The sequence below is a fragment of the Heloderma suspectum genome, chromosome 5 (assembly GCF_057233095.1).
Source record: "Heloderma suspectum isolate Gila_16-S chromosome 5, 16-S_ref, whole genome shotgun sequence".
In the NCBI taxonomy this organism is placed as follows: Eukaryota; Metazoa; Chordata; class Lepidosauria; order Squamata; family Helodermatidae; genus Heloderma; species Heloderma suspectum.
This window is the reverse complement of record NC_139462.1, coordinates 51,478,881-51,503,386: the sequence shown is the minus strand read 5'-3', so window position 1 is coordinate 51,503,386 and position 24,506 is coordinate 51,478,881. Positions and strand designations below refer to the sequence as shown.

The 24,506-nt window shown below is 41.9% G+C and overlaps 2 protein-coding genes across 14 annotated transcripts in view; one reads left to right on the top strand and one right to left on the bottom strand.

Annotated features, from left to right (window-relative positions):
- SCLT1 (sodium channel and clathrin linker 1) overlaps positions 1-24,506 on the top strand; it is a 105,061-nt gene that overhangs the window by 15,148 nt on the left and 65,407 nt on the right. For all 13 annotated transcript variants that reach the window (XR_014792066.1, XR_014792067.1, XM_084856030.1 and 10 more), the window contains exons 5-12: positions 1,496-1,565; positions 3,355-3,410; positions 4,869-5,004; positions 6,004-6,126; positions 7,174-7,239; positions 13,320-13,390; positions 20,935-21,025; positions 21,155-21,246. Coding sequence is in view for 11 of the 13 variants with exons in the window: in XM_084856030.1 (XP_084712156.1) it covers positions 1,496-1,565; positions 3,355-3,410; positions 4,869-5,004; positions 6,004-6,126; positions 7,174-7,239; positions 13,320-13,390; positions 20,935-21,025; positions 21,155-21,246 (705 nt within the window). In the remaining 2 variants the exon portion in view is untranslated. The remainder of the gene's footprint in view (positions 1-1,495; positions 1,566-3,354; positions 3,411-4,868; positions 5,005-6,003; positions 6,127-7,173; positions 7,240-13,319; positions 13,391-20,934; positions 21,026-21,154; positions 21,247-24,506) is intronic.
- The window catches only part of LOC146343887 (UPF0462 protein C4orf33-like), a 110,611-nt gene that overhangs the window by 54,885 nt on the left and 31,220 nt on the right, over positions 1-24,506 (bottom strand). The gene's annotated exons all lie outside the window — the stretch shown is intronic.

The window sequence follows — 24,506 nt, the reverse complement described above, 5'->3', positions numbered from 1 at the left end:
CCAGCTCTCACAGCCATACGTTACTGCTGGGAAAACCATAGCTTTGATTAGACGGACCTTTGTAGGCAAGGTGTTGTCTCTGCTTCTGACTATGCTGTCTAGGTCATAGCTTTCCTCCCAAGGAGCAAGCGTCTTTTAATTTTATGGCTACAGTCACCATCTGCGGTGATCTTGGAGCCCAAGAAAATAAAATTTGTCACTGCTTCCATTTCTTCCCCTTCCATATGCCAGGAAGTGATGGGGCCAGATGCCATGATCTTCGTTTTTTTCATGTTGAGTTTCAAACCAGCTTTTGCACTCTCCACTTTCACCCTCAACAAGAGGCTCTTGAGATCCTCTTCACTTTCTGCCATTAGGGTGGTATCATCTGCGTATCCGAGGTTGTTGATAATTCTCCCAGCAATCTTAATTCCGACCTGTGATTCATCCAACCCGGCGTTTCTCATGATGTACTCTGCATATAAGTTAAATAAGCAGGGCGACAATATGCAGCCTTGTCGTACTCCTTTCCCAATTTTGAACCAGTCGGTTGTTCCATGTGTGATTCTTACTGTTGCTTCTTGGCCCTCGTACAGGTTTCTCAGGAGACAGGTAAGGTGGTCTGGTACCCCCATCCCTTTCAGAATTTGCCAGTTTGTTGTGATCTACACAGTCAAAGGCTTTAGCGTAGTCATTTCAGCTTAGCACTACTTAAATATCCCATAGCTCTACTGATAAGTAAGTGTTGTGCATTCTATATTGCTCATGTTAGAATAATGCCATTTGAACTCGTACTGATAGGCCCACACCTCAGTTAAAGCTACTCACATGTGCTAGTGCAGGGATGGGGAACCTGTTACATCCCGAGGCCCTGATTCCATTTTGGGAAAGCTCTTGGGGACTGTATTCCAGTGGTGGGCAAGGCCAAAAAACTGCCATTAACTAAGCCTTAGGAGAGGCATTTCAACCTTTTAGATTAGGGAAAAAGTGCACAAAAGCCAGGAAACCATCAAACAATTTGTGGTTGGGGGGGAATGGGGTGTGGCCATCTAGGAACCCTGGAGGGCCGGATTTGGCCTCTAGGCCTGAGGTTCCCCACCCTTGTGCTAGTGCCTAAGGCCAGTTTGGGAGCAGTAAGCAAATTACTTACCCAGCTACACTCTCATCTGGAAGGGCAGTTTGCCCTGAAAGCTGGACAATAAACAGGATGTGTATTATGTAATAAACATGAAAAGTGTAGGATTGATACCTGTGGTGATGAGTGAACAGCAAAGAAATATGAAGCTCCCAATGGATACTGCAAAACAGATAAAAGACTGAAAAATTACATGTGTGAGTAGAAAATGTCTTCATACACGTTCCTCTAATTTGTGGGAATTTTTCTAGTACCTATACTAGAACACCTATATTTTTCAGAAAGTTACTGGGACAGACATATTTTTGTTTTAAATCACATGCTATCTGAATGTTCAGTCAGTATTACAACTTTTATTTGTGCTTTTTACATCCATTTTAGCTTATCCCCTCTAGTTGCTGAATATGATAAACATCTGGAGGAAATGAATGAACAACTGAGATACTGTCAGGTATGAATCATATAAAGTTATGCTAACTTATTTAGTTCTTGGTATTGTTGAATATTAATTGTAAACTTTTTTCTTGCTAATAGCACCAACTTCATAGTAGTAAATGTTAAGAATTAGTAATCTGTAGAGCTAAACTAATAACAATTTTAGTATGTTACTAAATCATATGGTCAAGTTCACACAATACAACAGTCCATTGTGGGTGACAAGCTATGTAGCGTGGGTTGCTTTGCGAACAACCCAGAGTGCATAGTTTGTGTGCCTGACTGATGATTGAGCTCGTTCTGGTTTGTTCCCCCCTCCCATTCCTCCTCAGTCCTCGAGCCAGCTCTGCCCATGCAGGGGCTGTCACTGCAGCACAGGTGAGATCAGGGATTTCTGCCGCTCTTGCTGAGGGGCTCACTCACCGATGCCTGCAACCCATGATGGGTTGGCAGTATCAGGTTGGGGTGACACGCTAACCCATCATACATACAACAACCCCTAAAATAATCATAGAATAGTAGGGTTGGAAGGGGCCTACAAGGCCATGAGTTGTTAGGGTGGCTTGTTGCCCACACACAAGCCACCCTGTGGGAATCGGTCTGGGTTCGCATGACACAAAAACCCATTGTGGCTTGTCACCCTGATTGACAATTATTATCAGTAATTGTCAGTACTGATAATAGTGGTGTTTTAAGAGTTACTCATTAGATATCTTAGGGTGCAATCCTACTGGATTCCTCCATGATACTCATAAGCCTCTGAAGTCAAAGACTTATGAGTATCCAGTGCAGAGCGGAAGGCACGGCAGAGGTGATGGTTGCCTCCATCCACTGTGCCTCCCATTCTGCATTTAAGCTAGATGGCCTTTTTCTCCCATTTAGCTGAGGCATTGGGGAGGGGGAGGGAAAGAGGCTTGGGAGGCCTCTCGATATGGCATAAGCTGACCTCCCCAGTCCTGTCCCTGCCCACCCACACACCCCCGTTCCCTCCTCGCTGAAGTCGCCTTTCCAACCTCGAGGAGGCAGCCGGTGCAGTTATCTCCACACTGATTGTGAGGGTGGGGGAGGGAGCAGGGAGCTCGGATTCCTGGCTCCGAGACTGGAGCACTCTCTCTGTCCTTGGATCCAGGAATCTGAAATATCCTATGTCCTCTCAGACTCTATTTAGGGGCCATGGGATTGCTCTCTTGTTTTCTTATTCCTTGGAACTATTTAAAAAAGGGTATTGTACCATTTCATTATCCATTTTATCACAGATACTCGGACATCTGAGTGGTGGTTGTGGTATGTTGAATATTTTCAAACCATGCCTACTGGTTATTTGGAAGGAAACTTCGTTAAAGTTTCACGGGACCAACATCTCTGCATTTGTTGGTGGGGAGAGGTGGAGGATATCTCTAATTATTTGTTGTACTGCCCATTGTATATAGCACCACAAGATGTTTTTATCCAATTTTCTTTCTTGTCCTGAGATGTCAGTTTTTTCTCATCAGCTTTTGGCTGACAAGAAAAAAATATTACGTACCATGTTTCATGATTTGCAACGGCTGCTTTTAAAATTAGTTGGAATTATGTATTATATTTATTAGTGGTGGAGGTAGTCTGATTTGGTCCTTTATTATGGATTTGTTTTTGTTTTTCCCCTTCTTTCCTGTTTTGTTATAACCTTCCATTTTAAGTAAATCAAGGTGGGTGGGTGGGAGGGTGGGTGGGTGGATTGATTGAATCTTATTGTGGGTAATCTGTCACAGTGATAGCCCCTATTCATAATTTAATGCTTATTGTCCTGTATTGCTTTCCATTAGATGCAGATGAGGGAAATGAGACTAAAACTGGAAGAAGTCATCAAGGAAAATGAAAGGTAGATTCACTGATTGACAAGATTTGTCAACAGTTTTAATTGCTGAAAGCAGAAAGAAAGAACATTCTTCAAAAAAGGGCTATGAGATCATTTTTCATCAGAATTCAGATGTCCAGTTACATAGGAATAAACATTTGTGTGTTTAACAGTAGCTTTAACTTTAACTTAAAATCATTTATGTGTATAAGGGATTAGATAGATCTAGGTGAGCACAGGTTGATGTGGAGCTGTGTTTTTGAAGCATCTCTAGGTCCAGATAAAATATGAATTCTTTATTCATACTCTTACAGCACAATCTATGCATGTCCCTATCTTTGAGCCCACAGCAGAGCCCGGAATTGTTTGAGGAAAGGCCAGAAGTGGCAAGGGAAGAGTAAAGGGTCTTCCTTCCTGAAGTGCAGTAAAGATAGTATTACATTTCCTAACAATCTTGGTTTGGATCCAAGAATTTGCCTTCTGTGGATGTAAGCGTTGCTTCCATAGAAGGTTTCTGATCCAGTGGAGGAATCTTGTTGGTAGACTGGGGGAGGTGACTTTAATTGATATCACATCCTGCTGCTGCACCCCCCTATAACATATGAATATCTGCTCTGGAGGGCAGTTGGGAACCTCCAGAACAGTGGGGGAGGTGACATGGTACTGAGGGCTGCAAAGGGAGGGTGAAATTGTTGAAAATTTCTCTGGGCGGGTTCGCACGATCACAGAGGGAAAATAGGCCACAGTAGCTTATTTTTCGTCCTCAGGCATGCCTGCTGCAAGTCCTGACATCTGAACCTGGCAAGGGTGGGTGTCTGGGGTGGTTTACAAACCATCCTGAAATCCTAGAATGAACTATGGCTTATTTTTCTCCATGATCATGCGAACCCAGTCAGTGTCTCTCTCTTTTTTTCTGTCAGTGGGTATTTTCTCAGCAGAACTCCACTCAGGGGATGCTACTACCAGTGGAAGAACACTGGATCCAACCAATTGAGTTCCTTCTGCTATTTTCCACAAGAAGCCAATGTTGCTGTTTCTTCTATGGCTATAGGACATATTTCTAAATATCATATGGAAGATATCCATGTGCTAACTTGGTCCTCTGTGAAGACGTTTCCCTAGCAGTGGCCCCATGTTCTCAGCTTGTCTATTTCTTAGCTGCGCAGCAAGAAGCTACTAAGTTCTACAGAAAGTTCCAAGTGTTTACATGGATCACTTCTGTACTGTGACAGGGTCATGGTCATAAGGGATCCACAGATACCTTCCATGATATATATACTTCTAAAGCAATAGATGTGATTTCCTTTCTTTTGTGTATTTAATGCAGGAAATCTCTAGTGTGCTTCTGATTTCCAGAATAATTTAAGACATTGTTCTAAACTTGCGAAGGTTTGAATTTCAAATGGATGATCCATTTCTAACAAAAATGAGATACAATTACTATTTTAAAAGTAATTGATTGTCCACGTACTTGTAATACAGACTGCATGAAGAATTGAAAGAGGCTATTGAAAAGCAGTTGGATGCTCTGCCATCTGGCTCTACTTCAGGGGATGGTATGATGATGGATGAAAATCTAATAAGAAATCTTCAAGGACAGTTACAGCTAGCAAATAAAGTGAGTGGATTCAAACATTCATCCTGACTTGGTTGTTTGATTCTGTTGTATGATAGGCTCAACAAGGTTTAAAGACGGCAGAAATGGTGGCAAGTTTTAAATGCCTCTTGAAAATACACCTATCCATACAGCCTTTCCTTTATCTGTGTGGGACTCTGTTACCACTCTATTTTATTGTTATGATGTTATAATGTTTTTAATTGTCCTTAATGTTTTTAATTTATTATTTTTATCTTGTTTCTATGTTATGTTGTATTTTAATGTGACCTACTTAGAGATTTTAATGGCTGGTTGGGGGATGCTGGGAGTTGTAGGACATATTTCTGTCTTAAACATACATAGGATTGAACCCTAAATATTCTTAATTATTTTAAATTATTTATTATTTGTAACTTTTTTCTATATTATGTTGTATTTTAATGTAAACTGCTTAGGGATTTTAATATATATAAATGTATTATAAATACATAAAGCATCTATCTTCCAAAAGGTCCTTTTTGCTGAAGGTGTGTACCATTCAAATTAATGTTTTTGTTTGGATTTTTAAGCTTGCTTTTAATTTCAGGGCTTTCACCCTGATGTTAGACCTATGAACCCTGAGTTCAATAGAACGTACATGTAATAACGATTTCATTTTCACAACTGGGACAATAAACTTTGAATCCCAATCTTGGTGGCAGGAAAGGGAAACAAAGTATTAATGTTCATTAAGATATTAGGTTGCAGTTGATATATGCATATCGGTATAAACAAAATTATGATTTTCTCATAAAGAGTATATTCCTGCTGCTTCAATATATAACATACAGAAAATGTGTAAATAATGAATAAAGCAGCATCACTTTGGAAGGTAAGTAGTATTATACTATTTCCATAACATAGAATGGTTTTGCAAAAAAGAAATCCTCTTGGTTTTCAGTCTTCTGATTCGTCAATGCAAAACAGAAAGGAAGTTTCTCTCTTGTATACTATCTTTGTTTTTATTTGTATTTTTTGTAGGAAAAGGAACATGTACTAGAGCTTTGGCAGACGGTATCGCAGGAATTGGAGCGACTTCAGCAGATATACCAGGAACATATGACAGAAGCACAAATTCATATTGTGGAAGGGCAAAAACAAAAAGTAATTCAGTTCATTCTGATCTTTGTGTAACCCCCCCCCAAAAAAAAAACCCTCCTTCCCATTCCCTTGAGACTGCAAAGATTGTCTTCAGAATATAATAGTGAATGTTCTAAAGGTATAAAAGCCATAAGGCATATCAGAAAAGAGACACTTGTCATGCTTTCAAAGCTCTTGATTTTGAAGTCCATCTGGATGTTGAGAGGTTGTTTGCAGGATTACCTGCTGTTAAGGGAGCAATCACATCTAGATAGGCATCCGCCTCCGAACTCGCAGGTGGCTGCTTATCCAAAAAAGGGAAGGAGAAGTACAGAAGGGATTTTTCCCTCCATGCTTCTCCTGCCCTGCTTTTTTGGCTAGACAGCTGATTGCAGCAGCAGGGAGGGAGGCTTCTGTGCAACACATTGGATGTGTCGTACAGGCAGTTACGTTCTCCCCCCCCCAGAATGCCCCCAGCCACGCCCTTTTCCGGCCGCTCCGTGCTCCTCTTGCAAGCACGGAGGATGGGGCTGTTCCACACTGCCTCCGAGGTAGCACGGAAGTGGGGGGAGGTCGGTTCTCTGGGAACCGACCTTGGAGCGTGGCCTCCGAGGTCGGTTCCTGGAAAACAGCATATCCTATGGCCGTCTAGCCACTGTCTAGCAGCCATAGGATTGCTCCCTAACTGACTTCAGTTTTCTATATCTAAAAAAATACTCCAAGAACTACTGGTTCTGGAGCAAGTACCACACATCTGGTTGCAGAAATGTAGTACGTTCAGCCATCTACTCTGGGTAGTTTGTGCATGTCTTTACCTCTCATATATATGTGTGTGTGCACACACCCACACCGCTCATTAGTGGCTGGAACATGCCATTATAGCTTTATGCTGTTTGTGTTTCATTTGAAATATCTGGCTGACTCAAAGAGAATTCTGGACAAGAGCCAGTGGTAATGTATACAATATAATAATAGTATTGAAATGTTTAAAACATTAAACTTGAGCATTTATTTTTATGTTGATGATAAATCCTGTAGATTGTAATTGCATGCTCTGCATCTTCTTTTTAGGATCAATTGACAAGCTTTCAGCAACTAACAAAACAACTGCATTTAGCCAATGAAAAAACAGAGTCAGTAAGTGAAACACAACATTATAATAATATATTGAAACTGTTCTAGCCTACCTCATAAAAGAGGAAAAATATAAAGCAATTGCAGACGTTTCCAAAACAGATTCCAGGCACTTTCTATATAGGAGTGTCAATTTTTTATATGCATAAATTATAAACTGTACCATATTTTTTAACTGCTATATAATATCTTTTACTTCATTTTCACCCACTTTAATTGATTTGTTGGATAGAGAACAACAACTGGTCCTCGCAATAGTCTATAAAATACAGTTATTTATTTGCAATTTATAGTCTTCTGATTTAATACTGCTTGTGTTATAGCTCCACACAGAGCAGACTTGCACTTGCCAGCTAGTGTGTCAGAGTCTGCAAGTCAGGCTGTGTCTGGCTGGGAGGGAGACAGAAATAAAGGAGAGTGCCCTTATAATAGTGGTCACAGGTAAGGGGTAATCCAGTATGATGGGGAAAAGATCTCATCAGAGTGGAGGAATAGCTAGATTGCTATGTGCCATCCCCTCATAGATCCTTCCCCTATCTTGCATTTTCCTGGTGGCCTGGCTACTGTATCCTCTAAGCTGGTTGTACTGTAGGTGAACACCAGGTTGGTCTGTAATAAGACCTCAGTCATCAGTTATTTCCTCTTGGAAGAGGGAACTGACCTGGCATGCATTACTGAGACTAGGGTGGATGAGCTGGATGGTATAGACCTGACCTAGCTTGTCCATCTGGCGACTCTTGGCAGCCCCAGGCAGGGCTGAAGAGTTAGGGAGAGTGTGTCTGCCGTGAGCCACAGAGACTCCATTGTACTCGCCAGGAATCCCCTCCACCTTGGAACTGGCTAAGAGGGCCTGTACCTTGTGTTGTGCCAAAGAGACAGATTGGGGATGCCGTTGGTGTATCACCCACCTTGTTGCCCAATGGTCTCCCTGAGCAAGTTGGCTGAGGCAGTCTTGGATGTTCTGGAGAATTGTATGTCTTCATTCCTGGATGACTTCAACATCCATGCTGAGGCTGCCTTAACAGGACTAATTTGAGACTTCATGCCCTCCATGACAACCATGGGATTGTCACAGTTTGTCGTTGGTCTGACATATAGGGGAGGGCATAATCTTGATTTGGCCTTTGCTTCAGGCATGAGAACGGTGGTCTGGGATGGATGGATGGATGGATGGATGGTGGTGGAAATCACCCTATTGTCATGGTGAGACTACTTCCTTGTCAAGTTTGGTCTCACTGTGTCAGTTCCGCTCTGCAGCGGTGGGGGCCCATTAAGATGGTCCACCCCCAGAGTTTTATGGAATCTGAGCGGTTTCTGAATGCTGGGGGATTTTTCAGTAGCCAGAGCCGACAATTCTGTTGAGGCCCTTGGCGTGCTATGGAATGGCAAGGCACAGTGGACCATCGACACAATCACTCCTAACCACCCTCTTTGGCACTGTGGAGTTTGGAAGGCTCTCTGGTTTAAAACAACCAGGACCCGCGCTGACCATCTTGCCTTATATATACCCAATCTACCCCTAAGATCTTCTGAGGAGGCCTTACTGGTCATTGTGTGCTGAACGGAATGTTGCCAGGTAGCAGTACATAAGCACTCCTCTTCTGTGGTTGCACCCACCCTTTGGAACACTCTCCCATGTGTGGTCTGAGAGGCAGAAATAGTGGCAGAAATTTAAAATGCCTCTTGAAAACACACCTATTTACACAGGGTTTCCCTGACCTGTTACCACCCTATTTTATCATTATGATGTTGTAATGTTTTTAAGCGTGCAATTCCATTGCGATTCCCGTCAGCCTCTGAACTCGGAGGCTGACGGGAATCCTACATAGTGTGGGAGCAGCACGGAGGCAATCTTTGCCTCTGTACTTCAGCCTGCCCTGTATTTCTACTAGATGGGCAATTTCACTGGTCTAGCAGCAGCCCCGAGGGGCAGGGGGAGGAGGCCGGGGCTGCCATGGGAAACAGTGTAACACAGCTGCCCTGGTGTCCTCCTCTCCCTACTCCCAGGAATGCTACCTTTTCCCCATCTCTGCACTCTGTTTTGCAAGTGGGGGGAGGTAGTTGGCGTGGTTCTCTCCGAGCCGGCTACAAGAGGGAGCAGGAGGGGAGCACAGTTTCCTAGCTCCCAGCTCGGAGTCCTGTCTATGAGCTCGGAGCCAGGAAACCGAACAATCCTATGTCCCCCCAGGCCTTGTCTAGGGGACATAAGATTGCTCCCTAAAGGTTTTTAATTATTTCTTATCTTTATTTTTTTTCTGCAATGCTATGTGTATCAGTGTATTTTGATATATTAAGTGGTATAAAAGTATTATAAATAAATCTGCTACTACATGAAGAAATAAGCCTCTGTCTATGGAACAATATTTTACCTACTTTTATTGCCTAGTTATCTTTAATTACTCATAGTACTGGTTTTCCCTCCCTGCGTGACTCCTGATTCCCCCTTTCTGTGTAATGAAATGTATGGTGAGGTTAGGAGCAGAGATGTGGGTTTTCTGGAAAATTTTGAATTGAAAATTTCCCAATGCACATTCAGTAAATTTGCATAGGGTCATTTGCATAGGAAAAGTTTCCATTTGTTCCAAGAAGTTTCCAGTGCAAATCAGGTTAATTTGCATAGGGTCATTTGCATAGGAATATGTTCTGATGCCCTAGAGAGATTTCATTTAACATATTTATTTTACTTGTATTTAGTAAACAACAAAGGGAAAAAATACCCCATGTTAATTTTTTGTCCCAATACACCACAAATATTTGACCTGAAACATTTGAGGGAAAAATTAAAGCACACAATGTGATTTGAATGTTATAATGCAGATTTTTTTATTGGAATACTTGTAAGAATACTTGTAATGTAGGGGAAACATATATTTCCCTTACATTATTTACATTTAAGAAGAAAAATACTGACTTGTTTGCATGTCACAGTGGCAGTTCCTGGGTTTTTTAACCCAAACATTGTGGGGATGGGCAGTTTGTGCGAGCCATACGCTCATAGTTTCTGCTTTTGATTAACAACCCAGGAACGCCCTATTGCTGAGTGATTTATGAACCCAGAATTCTGGGGGTTTTATGGGTTAAACAACCCAGAATTAACCCAACAATTACCCATGGTTTGTTGTTGGGTTAACTCTGAGTCGTTTAACCCATAAACAACCCAGAGTTTCTGGGTTCATATATTATGAAAGGGGATTATGAAACAACCCAATAATTAAAAGTGGAAAGATGAGCGCTGAGCTCAACGCTCTGCTTGTCCCTGTAATTCCTGAGTTAAACAATCACCCAGGAATTGCTGCCATGATGTGCGAATCATGTCACTAATTAAATTCAGCAACCCAAAGAACTGTGCAGGATATGCTGACAACCACTCATCTGTCTCAACAGAGTTCAACTCTCTTTCGCTAAGGTTGTTGGGCACCTTCAGTTTCACCGTCATTTATTAGTTCGATTTCATTCTGAGACATATATGCATTTCAGTGACATAGTAAACAGTAAGGAAAGAGCAGGCTTTTTGAAAAGTAGAATTCATGTGCATACCCATGGGTTGCATCCAGGATCTACCTTCCATCGACAGGAGGGCTCTGCTTGCAGAAGGTGCCTCTGCCCAATTTTCAACAATCCCCCCTTCCCCCTCCTCACACCACAGCTCACACCATTGAGTCAATTCCCCTGGCCCCCTTGTACCATTTTGAGGAAGCTCGATGGGCTGCTATGGGGAGGAGGGGGTGGGAAGGTCTGCTTCCACCAGCCCACTTGCATATGCCTAAATCTGAATCCCATGACTTTAAAAAGTGACATCTGAAATACAGTCAGGGCCAGAAATATTGGAACAAGGATAACTGTTTTGGCAGTTGGCCTCTGTACACCACCACATTGAAGTTGAAAGGAAACACACCCAGATGGGAGCCAAGTCAGGACTTGCAGCTGTAATTCAAGGGGTTTGACAAAAGTGGGGCACTACCCATTCAGGAAGTACAGCCAGTGGCATACACATACCCCCGTCGTTGGTGGCTCATAAGTAATGGAACGAATGGCTGACAAGCAGCTGCATGGCCAGGTGTGGCCTGTTTCCTGGGTACCCCATGACCAATCAAGCAGACAAAAGGCCTGGAGGTGGTTCTGAATGTTACATTTGCATTTGGTAGCTGTTCACTGGAACTCCCAACCTGAGGTCCAAAGAGGTATCCATGCGAGTGAAGGACGCCATCATTAGGCTGAGGAAACAACATAAACCCATCAGAGATAGCAAAAACAGTGGGAGTGGCCAACACAACAGTTTGGAACATCCTGAAAAAGAAGGAATTAATTGGCAAGCTCAGCAACAGCAAAAGGCCTGGAAGACCACGGAAGACAACTAAAGTAGATGACCGCAGAATTCTGCTCATGGTGAAGGGGAACCCTTTCACAACATCTAGCCAGATCAAGAACGCTCTTGAGGAGGTAGGCATGTCATTGCCAACATCTACAGTCAAGAGACGGCTTTATGAATGTAAATACAGAGGCTTCACAACAAGGTGCAAACCACTGGTAACGCTCAAGAACAGAAAGTCCAGACTAGCCTTTGCCAGCAAACACCTAAAAAAGCCTGCCCAGTTCTGGAATAAGATTCTTTGGACCGATGAAACCAAGATTACCTTGTACCAGAATGATGGGAAGAGAAAAGTATGGAGAAGGAAAGGAACAGCTCATGATCCAAAGCATACCACATCATCTGTCAAACATGGTGGAGGCAGTGTGATGGCATGGGCATGTATGGCCACCAATGGAACCGGGTCACTGGTGTTTGTTGATGACCTGACTGCTGATAAAAGCAGCAGGATGAATTCTGAAGTGTATAGGTGTCAGGGTGGAAACTGAGCCGATAGAACCCCAGAGCAGTTCTGATTCTGAGGAGGATCAGCACCCCGTGGGAGAGGAGCCAGCTCATCTCTCACAGACACAGCAGCTGGCAGAGATTCCTCTTGCCGGCATTCCTGAGATAGATAGCGATCCTAGCAGTGAGAAAGTGCGGGAACGGGGCTTGCTAGATGCTCGACGCAGACGCAAAGAGTGATAAGCGATGGAGGGCGCGGAAAGGAGGCGTAGTGCCCGTTTGGCGCGCAAGCAACATCCGCCTCCCATGGACGCAAGGGAAAGAGGGAGGATCTCTCCCTAGCCCATAAGTTCAGGGTCTTCAAGTGACTGTCCTTCAAACGGGGATCAACTGCCTACTCGGTGCATAGGCCACTCTGCTGTTCCTTGCTTAGTCACTGGTGATTAGCATCTGAAAGAGTCATTAAGTTGTAAAAGGATTAAAGCCTTGAAAAGAATCCTTTCATCTGTGTCTTGAGTTGGCTATTGGAGTCTACTGAAAGAGGCCGCTAGGGCGCCTCCTGACAATAGGGCTATACTTTCTGCTCAGATTCAGCCGAATGCTGCCAAACTGATAGGGCGCCGCTTTATATTGCAGATGGATAATGACCCAAAACATACAGCAAAAGCTACCCAGGAGTTTCTCCAGGCAAAGAAGTGGGATGTTCTTCAATGGCCAAGTCAGTCACCTGATCTCAACCCAATAGAGCATGCTTTTCACTTACTGAAGACAAGACTGAAGGCAGAAAGACCCATAAACAAGCAGCAGCTGAAGGCAGCTGCAGTAAAGGCCTGGCAAAGCATCTTGAGGGAGGAAACTCGGCATTTGGTCATATCCATGAGTTCCAGATTTCTGACCGTCATTGACTGCAAAGGATTTTCATCCAGGTATTAAAGGCGATCCTTCAGTTTGAAATGATGTTGGTTTGTTCCATTACTTATAAGCCACCAACGATGGGGGGGGGGGGGTGTATGCCACTGGCTGTCCTTCCTGAATGGTTAGTACCCCACTTTTGTCAAACCCCTTGAATTACAGCTGAAAGTCCTGACTTCGCTCCCATCTGGGTGTGTTTCCTTTCAACTTCAGTGTGGTGGTGTACAAAGGCCAACTGCCAAAACAGTTATCCTTGTTCCAATATTTCTGGCCCTGACTATAAGTTTTGACACCAAATCTCTTGATTTTGAGGTCTTCAGTATATTGTGAAATGTATTTAAAGGGTTTTCTCTTGTAGACTAATCAGGTATTTCTGAAGACTGTAATGGAACAGAACGTAGAACTGGAACAACTACGCAAGCAACAGAGGTATAAATGAGACTTCTAAAACCTACTTCTATTTTGTGAGCTCTAGTAATTCTCTGCCTTGTTCATTAAACCCAAGTATACATCACAGTAACATTAGACTGCAAGTGGCAACAGTTTATATCCAAAGATATTTTTTCATGAGTGGGAAGTGCTTGTGCAAGGTGCCACCCAAATTTCATTGATCTCCACCCATTGCAACCTCCATGTCACAGTCCATATTGCACCAGAGGTTCCCCCAACCCTTTTTGGGGCTGCACATCATTCTCACTCATAAAAAGTGATGCCCTGATTTTCACTGTATGAGGAATTGGTGAAAATCTGGGCACCACCTTTCATGAGTGAGAATGATTTCCACTCACACACAAGCACCTTCAGATACAAGCTAATGGTTGTTTGTTGATTTGGTGTGATTATTCTGGGCAGTATCCAGTGTGATACAAGCACTAATGTAAATTACATGGTGCTAGCATTCAGGACCTTTACTGCAACACCAATAGCAATGTCTGGTGCTACAGGATTCTCTGGAAAACCAGTCACACCAGCTAATGCTATTGGTGTTGTGCTAGAGGTCCCTTATGCTAGTACAATGTACTTTACGTTAGTGTTCATGTTGCATTGGATATTGGCCTCTGAGTTAGTTCCACTATGGTTGACCTGTGATGGTTGAGCAATGTTTTAGATTCTTAAGCCATATTGAAATAGATCGAGATAATCCATTTCATCCAGAAGTCCTTAGAGCTGATAATCCACTGCATGATCAAACACCTTCACTTAAAGAAAAAAGGAAGACTAGACTTGGGTGTATAATTTTACAGCACAAGGAACTGAGGGAAGGTGGTGTTTTTTCATCAGTAATGGCTTTACAATTGCTTGTTCTTAAAGTGGATGGCACCAGTCTTTTCCTCTGAGATATTGATAATTAGTTTATTCAGCAATCCACCACCCCATTCCTCTAGGAAACCTTCCCAACCATGATAGGCAGGGTTCATGGGAGTATTGTATGGTGACTACCCCAAGCACGTTACGTCCATGGGTATCAGCAAGTGAATAACAGAGGAGGCTCTGGATGCCCCTGCTAAAGATAGTGTATTCAGAATAGCTTATAAATCAGAACCAATCTTTAGAATATGCCATGTCATTCTTCAAGTACCAATGAAGCCATTGTTGAGAATTTAAACAGTATCAAGCGTTTTCTTAACTTGTTAATGTGTAGATCTGCTAACTGCCCCCCAAAATAGTGCAGCAGAAGGGACAAAGAGAACAAAACAGAACTGTTTGAACATCTTAACATAGTTCTTCCAAACATGGTCTAACAACTTTGTGCCTGTCGTATCTGATGTTGGATGAAATCCAGAGTTCATAGTCTTAAACATCTTCAGTTGTATACTCTCTATTAAGATGCATGAAACAAGTTTGGGTGATTTATTATGGGGGTTTTGTTGCTTATCATTCTGCCAAAGGAAAGGACAACGTTCTACAAATGATTCAGCTATCTTTATGATTCAACCATGTTATGGTTTCAAAACATCAGATTTCTTTCTCAAAACCAAGTTGGAAGTCCTATGTTGCATTGCACTTTGTGAAATATTCAGAACAGGTTTTAAAGAAGATGATTTCCAAACCTAAGGACTGATAAAATAACATAGATAAACTAATCTACATTATTTCCTTATATGCAACTATTTTTATATTAAATATCTGTCACTCATACATTTTTAAATAGTATGTACCAGATAAGCTTCATGATTGTAACATGAGCATTTTATTTTTCATTGCCTTATAGATGTGTCTTTAGGGCCAAACTAGAGGCAGCACTGATGACTCTTGAAAAAGACTTCCAGCTTCTTATTTTTTAAAATTAAAAGAAGCCATGGAGGAAGGGTGTTCTAATTGGATCATGGCTGCAGTGTGGGAGTAGGTTGGGTTTAATTCTTTACTCTCTGCTCTGTTTTCTCAATTAAAATGAGCCCCCCACCCCCAGCTGCTATTTGCCCTACAAAGGATATCATAGGTATGGTTCCCATAGGGAAGGTAACAACTGTGAGGGGCTCTCTAAATTTGGGTGGGAGTATTACACACACACACACACACACATACACACACAGCTTTTTAAGTTTTACAGATCTCCCACATCATGTCTAGTTTCCCCTCAATCTCATTTAGTAAAATAATGGATAAAAAAGAGGTGGGGAAGGTATAGTTAGAAAACATAAGGAGGTAAATGAGGTGTCAGTTGTAAGGAAATTATCTGAGGCATTACTTTATATTTTTAATGAGTTCTTGGACCATATGAATACAGAGCTACATAATACCTAAGTCAGTCACGACTTGTTTGGATGAAGTAAAAAACCAATGAATATACTTTGCACATTTATCTTACATAACTATCTCGCAGAGGTATGGGAATCTTCCAGGGAAAATATTAATTTTTTAATATTCTAACATTTGCCTAATTGCAAGAAAATATACTTTACAACATGAAATAAATACAGAACATGGTAAAATGAATTAACATACATTTCCTTTCTCTTGGATTACCAGAATTAAAATAGAAACCTGATGAAAGATGGGCAGTGATGTTTGTAGTGCGTATAGACTAGGTTTCTTTAATGTTTTTGATTTTCATTCCCCAAGTCTCTTCATCCAATTTGAAAACCACCTTTTAAGCAGAAGAATGTTAAAATATGTGTATGTGCATGTACATATTATGTAGGTGGAGGGTAAGTGCAAAAAGAGTTTCCCTTCTTCTACCCAATCCCCTTCAACAACTGTGCATGTATTTCTGTGTAATACATATGTGCATGAATGTGTGTGTATACATTATGAACCAGTTTGCACATTGTAACAACCCATGGTTAAAAAACATAAGTGGGAGTGAGCATGTGTCCTAGTTTACACTTAGCTATTCATCCTTCATCCCTGGGTTGCTTCTGTGATGTCCGAACCCATAACTCTGGGTTCAAACTCTGGATTGTTTGTCCCCAAACAACCCAGGGACAAAACATCCCTGGGCTGTTGATCGCAGCAGGAGCAGGTGGGCAAGCAGGAACCAGCATGCATGCTCACTCCCGTTCATCATCAAAACAACCCACGATTTATTAACCATGGGTTGTTACATGTCTGAACGTGGCATATATATTTGTATGTGAAAGTCTTTCATTGTGTGTGTGCAGCCCAACCTATTCCTTCCCCGGTAAGGCAAATTATCAAGTGCCCACACTTATTTATCCCAAGTAAAATTTCAATATGAAAGTATGTCTAAAATAATATATGTAAAAATTGTAAACTTTGCTCAACACTCTAATTTTTAATTGGATTATGCTTTTTAAAATTTTATTTTGCTTTGCATGTATCAGAGGTTCAAATAGACATTAATTTTCTTAAAATTATATAAAATAGACAGAATAGTTAAAAGCCTCCTTCGTAAAAATGTTATATTTTCTTATCACTTCTGTATTATAGTTGGGTTTAGGTACATTCTAAAATTATAGTGGAAGTTGAAAGTGCAATTACAGTATTTTCCTGTCTCATTCAGAAAAAGAATCCTTGCATAAATAATTGATTGCTACAGCCTTAGGGGTTTATCCTTCTGTAGCAGTGAATGAGAGTGAATAAATATTTTAGTGTAATGGTCCTATGTGCAACGGAACTAAGCACAGAAACTTAGAGGCTTATTAGATATCATCAACTGAACGTTCTTAGCTACATGTGAAGATGTAAACCTATCAGCTAGCCTTCCCAATCTGGTGCCCTCCCGGTGTTTTGAATGACAACTCTCAGTATTCCTGACCATTGGCCACACTGGCTGGGGCTCATGAGAGTTGAAGTCCAAAACATCTGGGGGGTACCTGGTTGGAGAAGGCTAGTATAACCAACCCCTTCATGGATCACTGCCTTGTTGTGGCGAAGGGGCTTGCGTAACTCAGTGAAGCCATAAGCTATGCCGTGCAGGGCCACCCAAGACGGACAGGTCATGGCAGAGAGTTCTGACAAAATGTGGTCCACTGGAGAAGGAAATGGCAACCCACTCCAGTATTCTTGCCAAGAAAACCCCATGGAACGTATCACAAGGCTAAAAGAGATGATGCCGGAAGATGAGCCCCTCAGCTCGGAAGGTGTCCAATATACCACTGGGGAAGAGCAGAGGGAATTTCCAAGTAGAGCCAGAAAGAGTGAAGCAGCTGGGCCAAAGCCGAAAGGACACTCAGCTGTGGATGTGTCTGGTGGTGAAAAGAAAATCCGATGCTGTAAAGAACAATATTGTTTAGGAACCTGGAATGTCAGATCAATGAATCAAGGTAAGCTGGAGGTGGTCAAACATGAGATGGCAAGACTGAACATCGACATCTTGGGAATCAGCGAACTAAAATGGACAGGCATGGGCAAATTTAATTCAGGTGACCATCATATCTACGACTGTGGGCAAGAATCCCTTAGAGAAATGGCGTAGCACTCATAGTCAACAAAAGGGTGGGAAAAGCAGTACTGGGGTACAATCTCAAAAATGATAGAATGATCTCAGTACAAATCCAAGGCAAACCATTCAACATCACAGTAATTCAAGTCTATGCCCCAACCACTGAGGCCGAAGAAGCTGAGGTTGATAGGTTCTATGAAGACCTACAACACCTTCTAAAACTAATACCAAAAAAAGATGTCCTCTTCATCATAGGGGTTTGGAATGCTAAAGTAGGAAGTCAAATCACCGGGATAACAGGCATGCATGGCCTTGGTGTACAAAATGAAGCAGGACAAAGGCTAATAGAGTTTTGCCAAGAGAACACACTGATCATAGCAAACACTCTTTTCCAACAGCACAAGAGGCGACTCTACACATGGACATCACCAGATGGTCAATATTGAAATCAGAGTGATTTATGTCCTTTGCAGCCAAAGATGGAGAAGCTCTATACAGTCAGTAAAAACAAGACCTGGAGCTGACTGTGGCTCAGATCATGAGCTTCTTGTTGCAAAAATTCGGGTTAAATTGAAGAATGTAGGGAAAACCACTAAACCATTCAGGTATGACCTAAATCATATCCCTTATGAATATACAGTGGAGGTGAGGAATAGATTTCAGGGATTAGACCTGATAGACAGAGTGCCTGAGGAACTATGGACGGAGGTCTGTAACATTGTTCAGGAGGCAGCAACTCAATCCATCCCAAAGAAAAAGAAATGCAAGAAAGCAAAGTGGCTGTCTGATGAGGCTTTCCAAGTCGCTGAGGAAAGAAGGGAAGTGAACAGCAAGGGAGAAAGGGGAAGATATATCCAACTGAATGCAGATTTCCAGAGAATAGCAAGGAGAGACAAGAAGACCTTCTTAAATGAACAATTCAAAGAAATCGAGGAAAACAACAGAATGGGAAAGACTAGAGATCTCTTCAAGAAAATCGGAGCTCTCAAGGGAACGTTTTGTGCAAAGACAGGCATGATAAAGGACAAAGAAGACAGGGACCTAACAGAAGCAGATGAGATTAAGAAGAGGTCGAAAGAATACACAGAAGAACTATACAGGAAAGATCTGAATGTCCCTGATAGCCATGATAGTGCGGTCACTGAACTGGAGCCGGACATCCTAGAGTGTGAAGTCAAGTGGCCCTTAGGAAGCATTACTAACAACAAAGCTAGCGGAGATGACAGTATTCCAGCCGAGCTATTTAAAATCCTAAAAGATGATACTGTTAAAGTGCTGCACTCAATATGCCAACAAATCTGGAACACTCAACAGTGGCCACAAGACTGGAAAAGGTCAGTTTACATTCCAATTCCAAAGAAGGGCAATGCCAAAGAGTATTCAAACTACCGCACAATTGCGCTCATTTCACATGCCAGCAAGGTGATGCTCAAAATCCTACAAGCTAGGCTTCAGCAGTATGCGAACCGAGAACTACCGGAAGTACAAGCTGGGTTTCAAAGAGGCAGAGGAACTAGAGATCAAATCGCCAACATTCGCTGGATCATGGAGAAAGCAAGAGAATTCCAGAAAAATGTCTATTTCTGCTTCATTGACTACGCTAAAGCCTTTGATTGTGTGGATCACAACAAACTGTGGCAAATTCTTAAAGAGGTGGGAGTACCAGACCACCTTACCTGTCTCCTGAGAAACCTGTACGAGGGTCAAGAAGCAACAGTAAGAACCAGACATGGAACAACCGATTGGTTCAAAATTGGGAAAGGAGTACGACAAGACTGCATATTGTCGCCCTGCTTATTTAACTTATATGCAGTGTACATCATGAGAAACGTCGGGTTGGATGAATCACAGGTCAGAATTAAGATTGCCGGGAGAATTATCAGCAACCTCCGATATGCAGATGATACCACCCTAATGGCAGAAAGCGAAGAGGATCTCAAGAGCCTCTTGTTGAGGGTGAAAGTGGAGAGTGCAAAAGCTGGTTTGAAACTCAACATGGAAAAAACTAAGATCATGGCATCTGGCCCCATCACTTCCTGGCATATGGAAGGGGAAGAAATGGAAGCAGTGACAGATTTTATTTTCTTGGGCTCCAAGATCACCACAGACAGTGACTGTAGCCATGAAATTAAAGGACGCTTTCTCCTTGGGAGGAAAGCTATGGCAAACCTAGACAGCATAGTAAGAAGCAGAGACATCACCTTGCCAACAAAGGTCCGTATAATCAAAGCTATGGTTTTCCCAGCAGTAACGCATGGCTGTGCGAGCTGGACTATAAGGAAGGCTGAGTGCCGAAGAATTGATGCTTTCGAACTGTGGTGCTGGAGAAGACTCTTACGAGTCCCCTGGACTGCAAGGAGGTCAAATCAGTCAATCCTAAAGGAAATCAACCCTGAGTGCTCATTGGAAGGACAGATACTGAAGCTGAAGCTGAAATATTTTGGCCACCTAATGCAAAGGGAAAACCCACTGGAAAAGACCCTGATGCTGGGAAAGACTGAAGGCAAAAGGAGAAGGGGACGGCAGAGGATGAGATGGCTAGATAGCATCACCGATGCAATGAATATGGACTTGAGCACACTCCGGGACAGAGTGGAGGACAGGAAGGCCTGGCGTGCTATGGTCCATGGGGTCACGAAGAGTCAGACACGACTGAACGACTGAAAAAACAAGTATAACCAAGTTCCTGACTGTGTTAAGGCTTGAAACATCTTTTAAGTTTTCACATATCAACAACTTATGTTAACTGGTGTTACATGTATCGACTCACCATGTGGAAAATCTCCTGTTCTGGGGGTCATGGTACTGTCGTAGAGATTTGTGCAGTGAGCTGCTTATAGACATTGTGTTACCCAGATGAAGCCCCTGCCATGCAAGTGGTTTCAGCAGCAATCTTATCATTTATTAACACAGGAAGTTGACCAAAGAGATACAAAATAGGTAAAGAGGTGCCTTATTATTGGTCCAACTTGAATGTTCTTTTTTTAGTAAGATCAGACCTGTCTTTTCACAACAAAATTAGGTTAAGCTTGAAAATGCAGTTGTGATTAGTAGGTTTAAGAATCTTTTTCTTTTACAGTTGATTAAGTATAATTTAGTTAAGAGTGGTTCGTGTGTTTGCATGTAGACAATCCAAATTGGACTTGAGAACAGCAGCTGGAAAGGTTGATGAAATGACCAGACTCATTGAGGATCTTCGGGCCAAGATGACCAGAAAGGTAAACTGCATTGTTTGTCTGGTTTCAAACTCAAGGAATTAATTGGACTTTATTTTAATGAGTCATGTATTTTCTTACATTCAAGCAAAACTCTGATAAAAATGTTTGAATTATTTCTGTGGCTTCCAGGAAGAAGAGGTGCTAGCTGCTCGGGAGAGAGAAGACGCATCGGATAGACGCTTGCAGCAGTTGCAATCTAGCATTAAACAATTGGAGACGAGGTAGAATATTAAGCCATCACTTCATGAAGAGTGATAGAGAATTTAAGGCTACTATCTTATACCTGTTTACCTGGGAGTAAGCTACGTTGAACACAGTGGGACTTACTTCTGAGCACACAGTATAGGATTGTGCTGTAAATTATAAGAAGCATTGCTGAGATACCTGAACTCTTCCTCATAATTTTCTGCTGATTACACCTGTTCATATGCTCTTTAATATAATTCACTTGAACATCACATTGTTTCATATTTATTTTAACTTATTTATTGGATTGGATTCAAAGATGCACTTCCACAGATGAAAGGTGTTTTTTGCTCATGGAAGGGCTATTTGGCACCTCACAATACGATGTTCCTTGGGTAACATGAAACTAAATCCAAATATGTTCTTGCAGAAGTAGGGGAATTCATATACAGCCTGGCTATTATATTATTCTGTGGACTTGTGTGCAAGCATTTGCAGAATAGTACTAGTGGTTATTTTTCTTTCACTCACAACTTCTTGGATCCAATCCTATGTTTCTAAACATCCCCCTCAGGTTTGTTTGTTTACTTACTTAATTATATTATTCTGCTTTCCAGACAAATATTGTTTCCAAAGAGCCTCATATCACTAAAAAATGAGACAGGCCATGACCTCAGGCTTACAAACTAAAAAAGTAGACAGGACAGGAAGGGAAATGAAAGGAAGGGAAGAGCAGTAGAGTGAGAAGGCAGATCAGTTTGACAATTCCTGAGCAAAGTGGTAAGCTGAAAATAGGTATGTATATCCCATTGGGGCCAAACTGATCTTTCCTTGCTGCTGGTCTTGGCTTGACGAGCGAATCTGCAACTGACTCTACAGCCCTTGTTCTTTCAACTAATGTCGGAAGTCAGAGTGTGCTTCCCTTTGCTTCTGAAGCCTGAGGGCAACAAAGTTGGAGCTGAGTGTTCTTTCTGGCCTCTGGTTTTACTTTACATTAATGAGAAGTAACTGAAGGACTAGGAATATGATACTGCACTAACCATACCCCCAGTCCACAAATACCTGCATACCAACCAACCAGATTGCTGGTTCTGTTAAATTTGACAGTATTGATCATTAGTTGGAAAGGGAAAGGTGGCCTGAATTCAGTCCATCACTAAAAGAGGTCATCAGCACTGAATTTTAAATGCACTGGCCAGCTGTTTGGGACATACATGGACATACCCAATCTAGGAAGTTCATTATGCACCCAACCCTGGCTATTTTATACCAGACAATATTCTTTTGCATGTACCAGTTGTATCCAGCAGAGCAATCTACATGCCAAAGTTCAGTGATTAGTCTGATGCTTGTTACTGCAGAGTTAAGCTGAAGTTGTGGGAATGATCTTAGGCACACTTAAGTCGAGGAAAGCTCCACTAAAATGAATAGAATATTGCAGTAATGGCTATGATCCCAGGGCAGCATGGAACAGATCTGCACAGTCATCCTTGTTGTTTTGTCAAAGCTTTGTCTTTATTTTTTTGTTTACATCTCTATCAGACAAGCTGACAAATTGCTTTTTGCATTTAAATGTGTAAAAAATGCTTGTGTGCTGGGAATTGCTATAAAGAAAAACAAAAAAACCATGAGCAAACACATTTCCTGCATGTGGGTCGTGAATGGGACTAACTATATCTGACATGAAGCAGTAGATTTGGAATATCCTCCATTTTAGAATTGTGTACTGTACTTGTGTTCACTGATGAACTAAAAGCTGTTTTAATTTCTGTTTGTTTATTAATTTCTCTCCTGCCTTTTCACCCAAAACATGGTGCTCAAGGCAGCTATCAATAAAATCCAGATTAACAACATCTTAATTAAACATAGCATAAAAACAAATAAAAATACAATCAAAAACACAAGAACAGAAGAAATGAACAGCACCAAGAAATTAAAATCCCTGTTAGCGACAGACTATTATTTATTTTAGTTTAGTTACAATACTTGCATATTACATAATATATTAAAATCCCCGTTTTCATTAAAATATGACATAACAATATAAAAGAAAAATAATAAAATCAGTTAAGAACATTTTTAAAATGTTTTTAAAAGACTAGCTTTTATGCCAAAGGCCTGCCTGAATAAAAACACCTTTGCCTTGGTGGAAGAGCAACAGAAAGAGGACCAACCTAACTTCCCTCAGCAGGGGGTTCTAGAGCCTGACAGTGGCAAACAAGAAGATACTCTGTTAGGATTGCTCCCTTTAACAGCATATATACAGTCAGGGCCAGAAATATTGGAACAAGGATAACTGTTTTGGCAGTTGGCCTGTGTACACCACCACATTGAAGTGGAAAGGAAACACACCCAGATGGGAGCGAAGTCAGGACTTTCAGCTGTAATTCAAGGGGTTTGACTAAAGTGAGGCACTAACCATGCAGGAAGGACAGCTGGTGGCATACACACACACCCATCGTTGGTGGCTCATAAGTAATGGAACGAATGGCTGACAAGCAGCTGCATGGCCAGGTGTGGCCTGTTTCCTGGGTACCCCATGACCAATCAAGCAGACAAAAGGCCTGGAGGTGGTTCTGAGTGTTACATTTGTATTTGGTAGCTGTTCACTGGAACTCCAAAGAGGTATCCATGCAAGTGAAGGAGGCCATCATTAGGCTGAGGAAACAACATAAACCCATCAGAGAGATAGCAAAAACAGTGGGAGTGGCCAACACAACAGTTTGGAACATCCTGAAAAAGAAGGAATTAATTGGCAAGCTCAGCAACAGCAAAAGGCCTGGAAGACCACGGAAGACAACTAAAGTGGATGACCGCAGAATTCTGCTCATGGTGAAGAGGAACCCTCTCACAACATCTAGCCAGGTCAAGAACGCTCTTGTGGAGGTAGGCATGTCATTGTCAACATCTACAGTCAAGAGATGGCTTTATGAATGTAAATACAGAGGCTTCACAACAAGGTGCAAACCTCTGGTAACGCTCAAGAACAGACAGGCCAGATTAGCCTTTGCCAGCAAACACCTAAAAAAGCCTGCCCAGTTCTGGAATAAGATTCTTTGGACTGAAGAAACCAAGATTAACTTGTACCAGAATGATGAGAAGACAAAAGTATGGAGAAGGAAAGGAACAGCTCATGATCCAAAGCATACCACATCATCTGTCAAACGTGGTGGAGGCAGTATGATGGCATGGGCATGTATGGCTGCCAGTGGAACCGGGTCACTGGTGTTTATTGATGACCTGACGGCTGATAAAAGCAGCAGGATGAATTCTGAAGTGTATAGGCCTATACTTT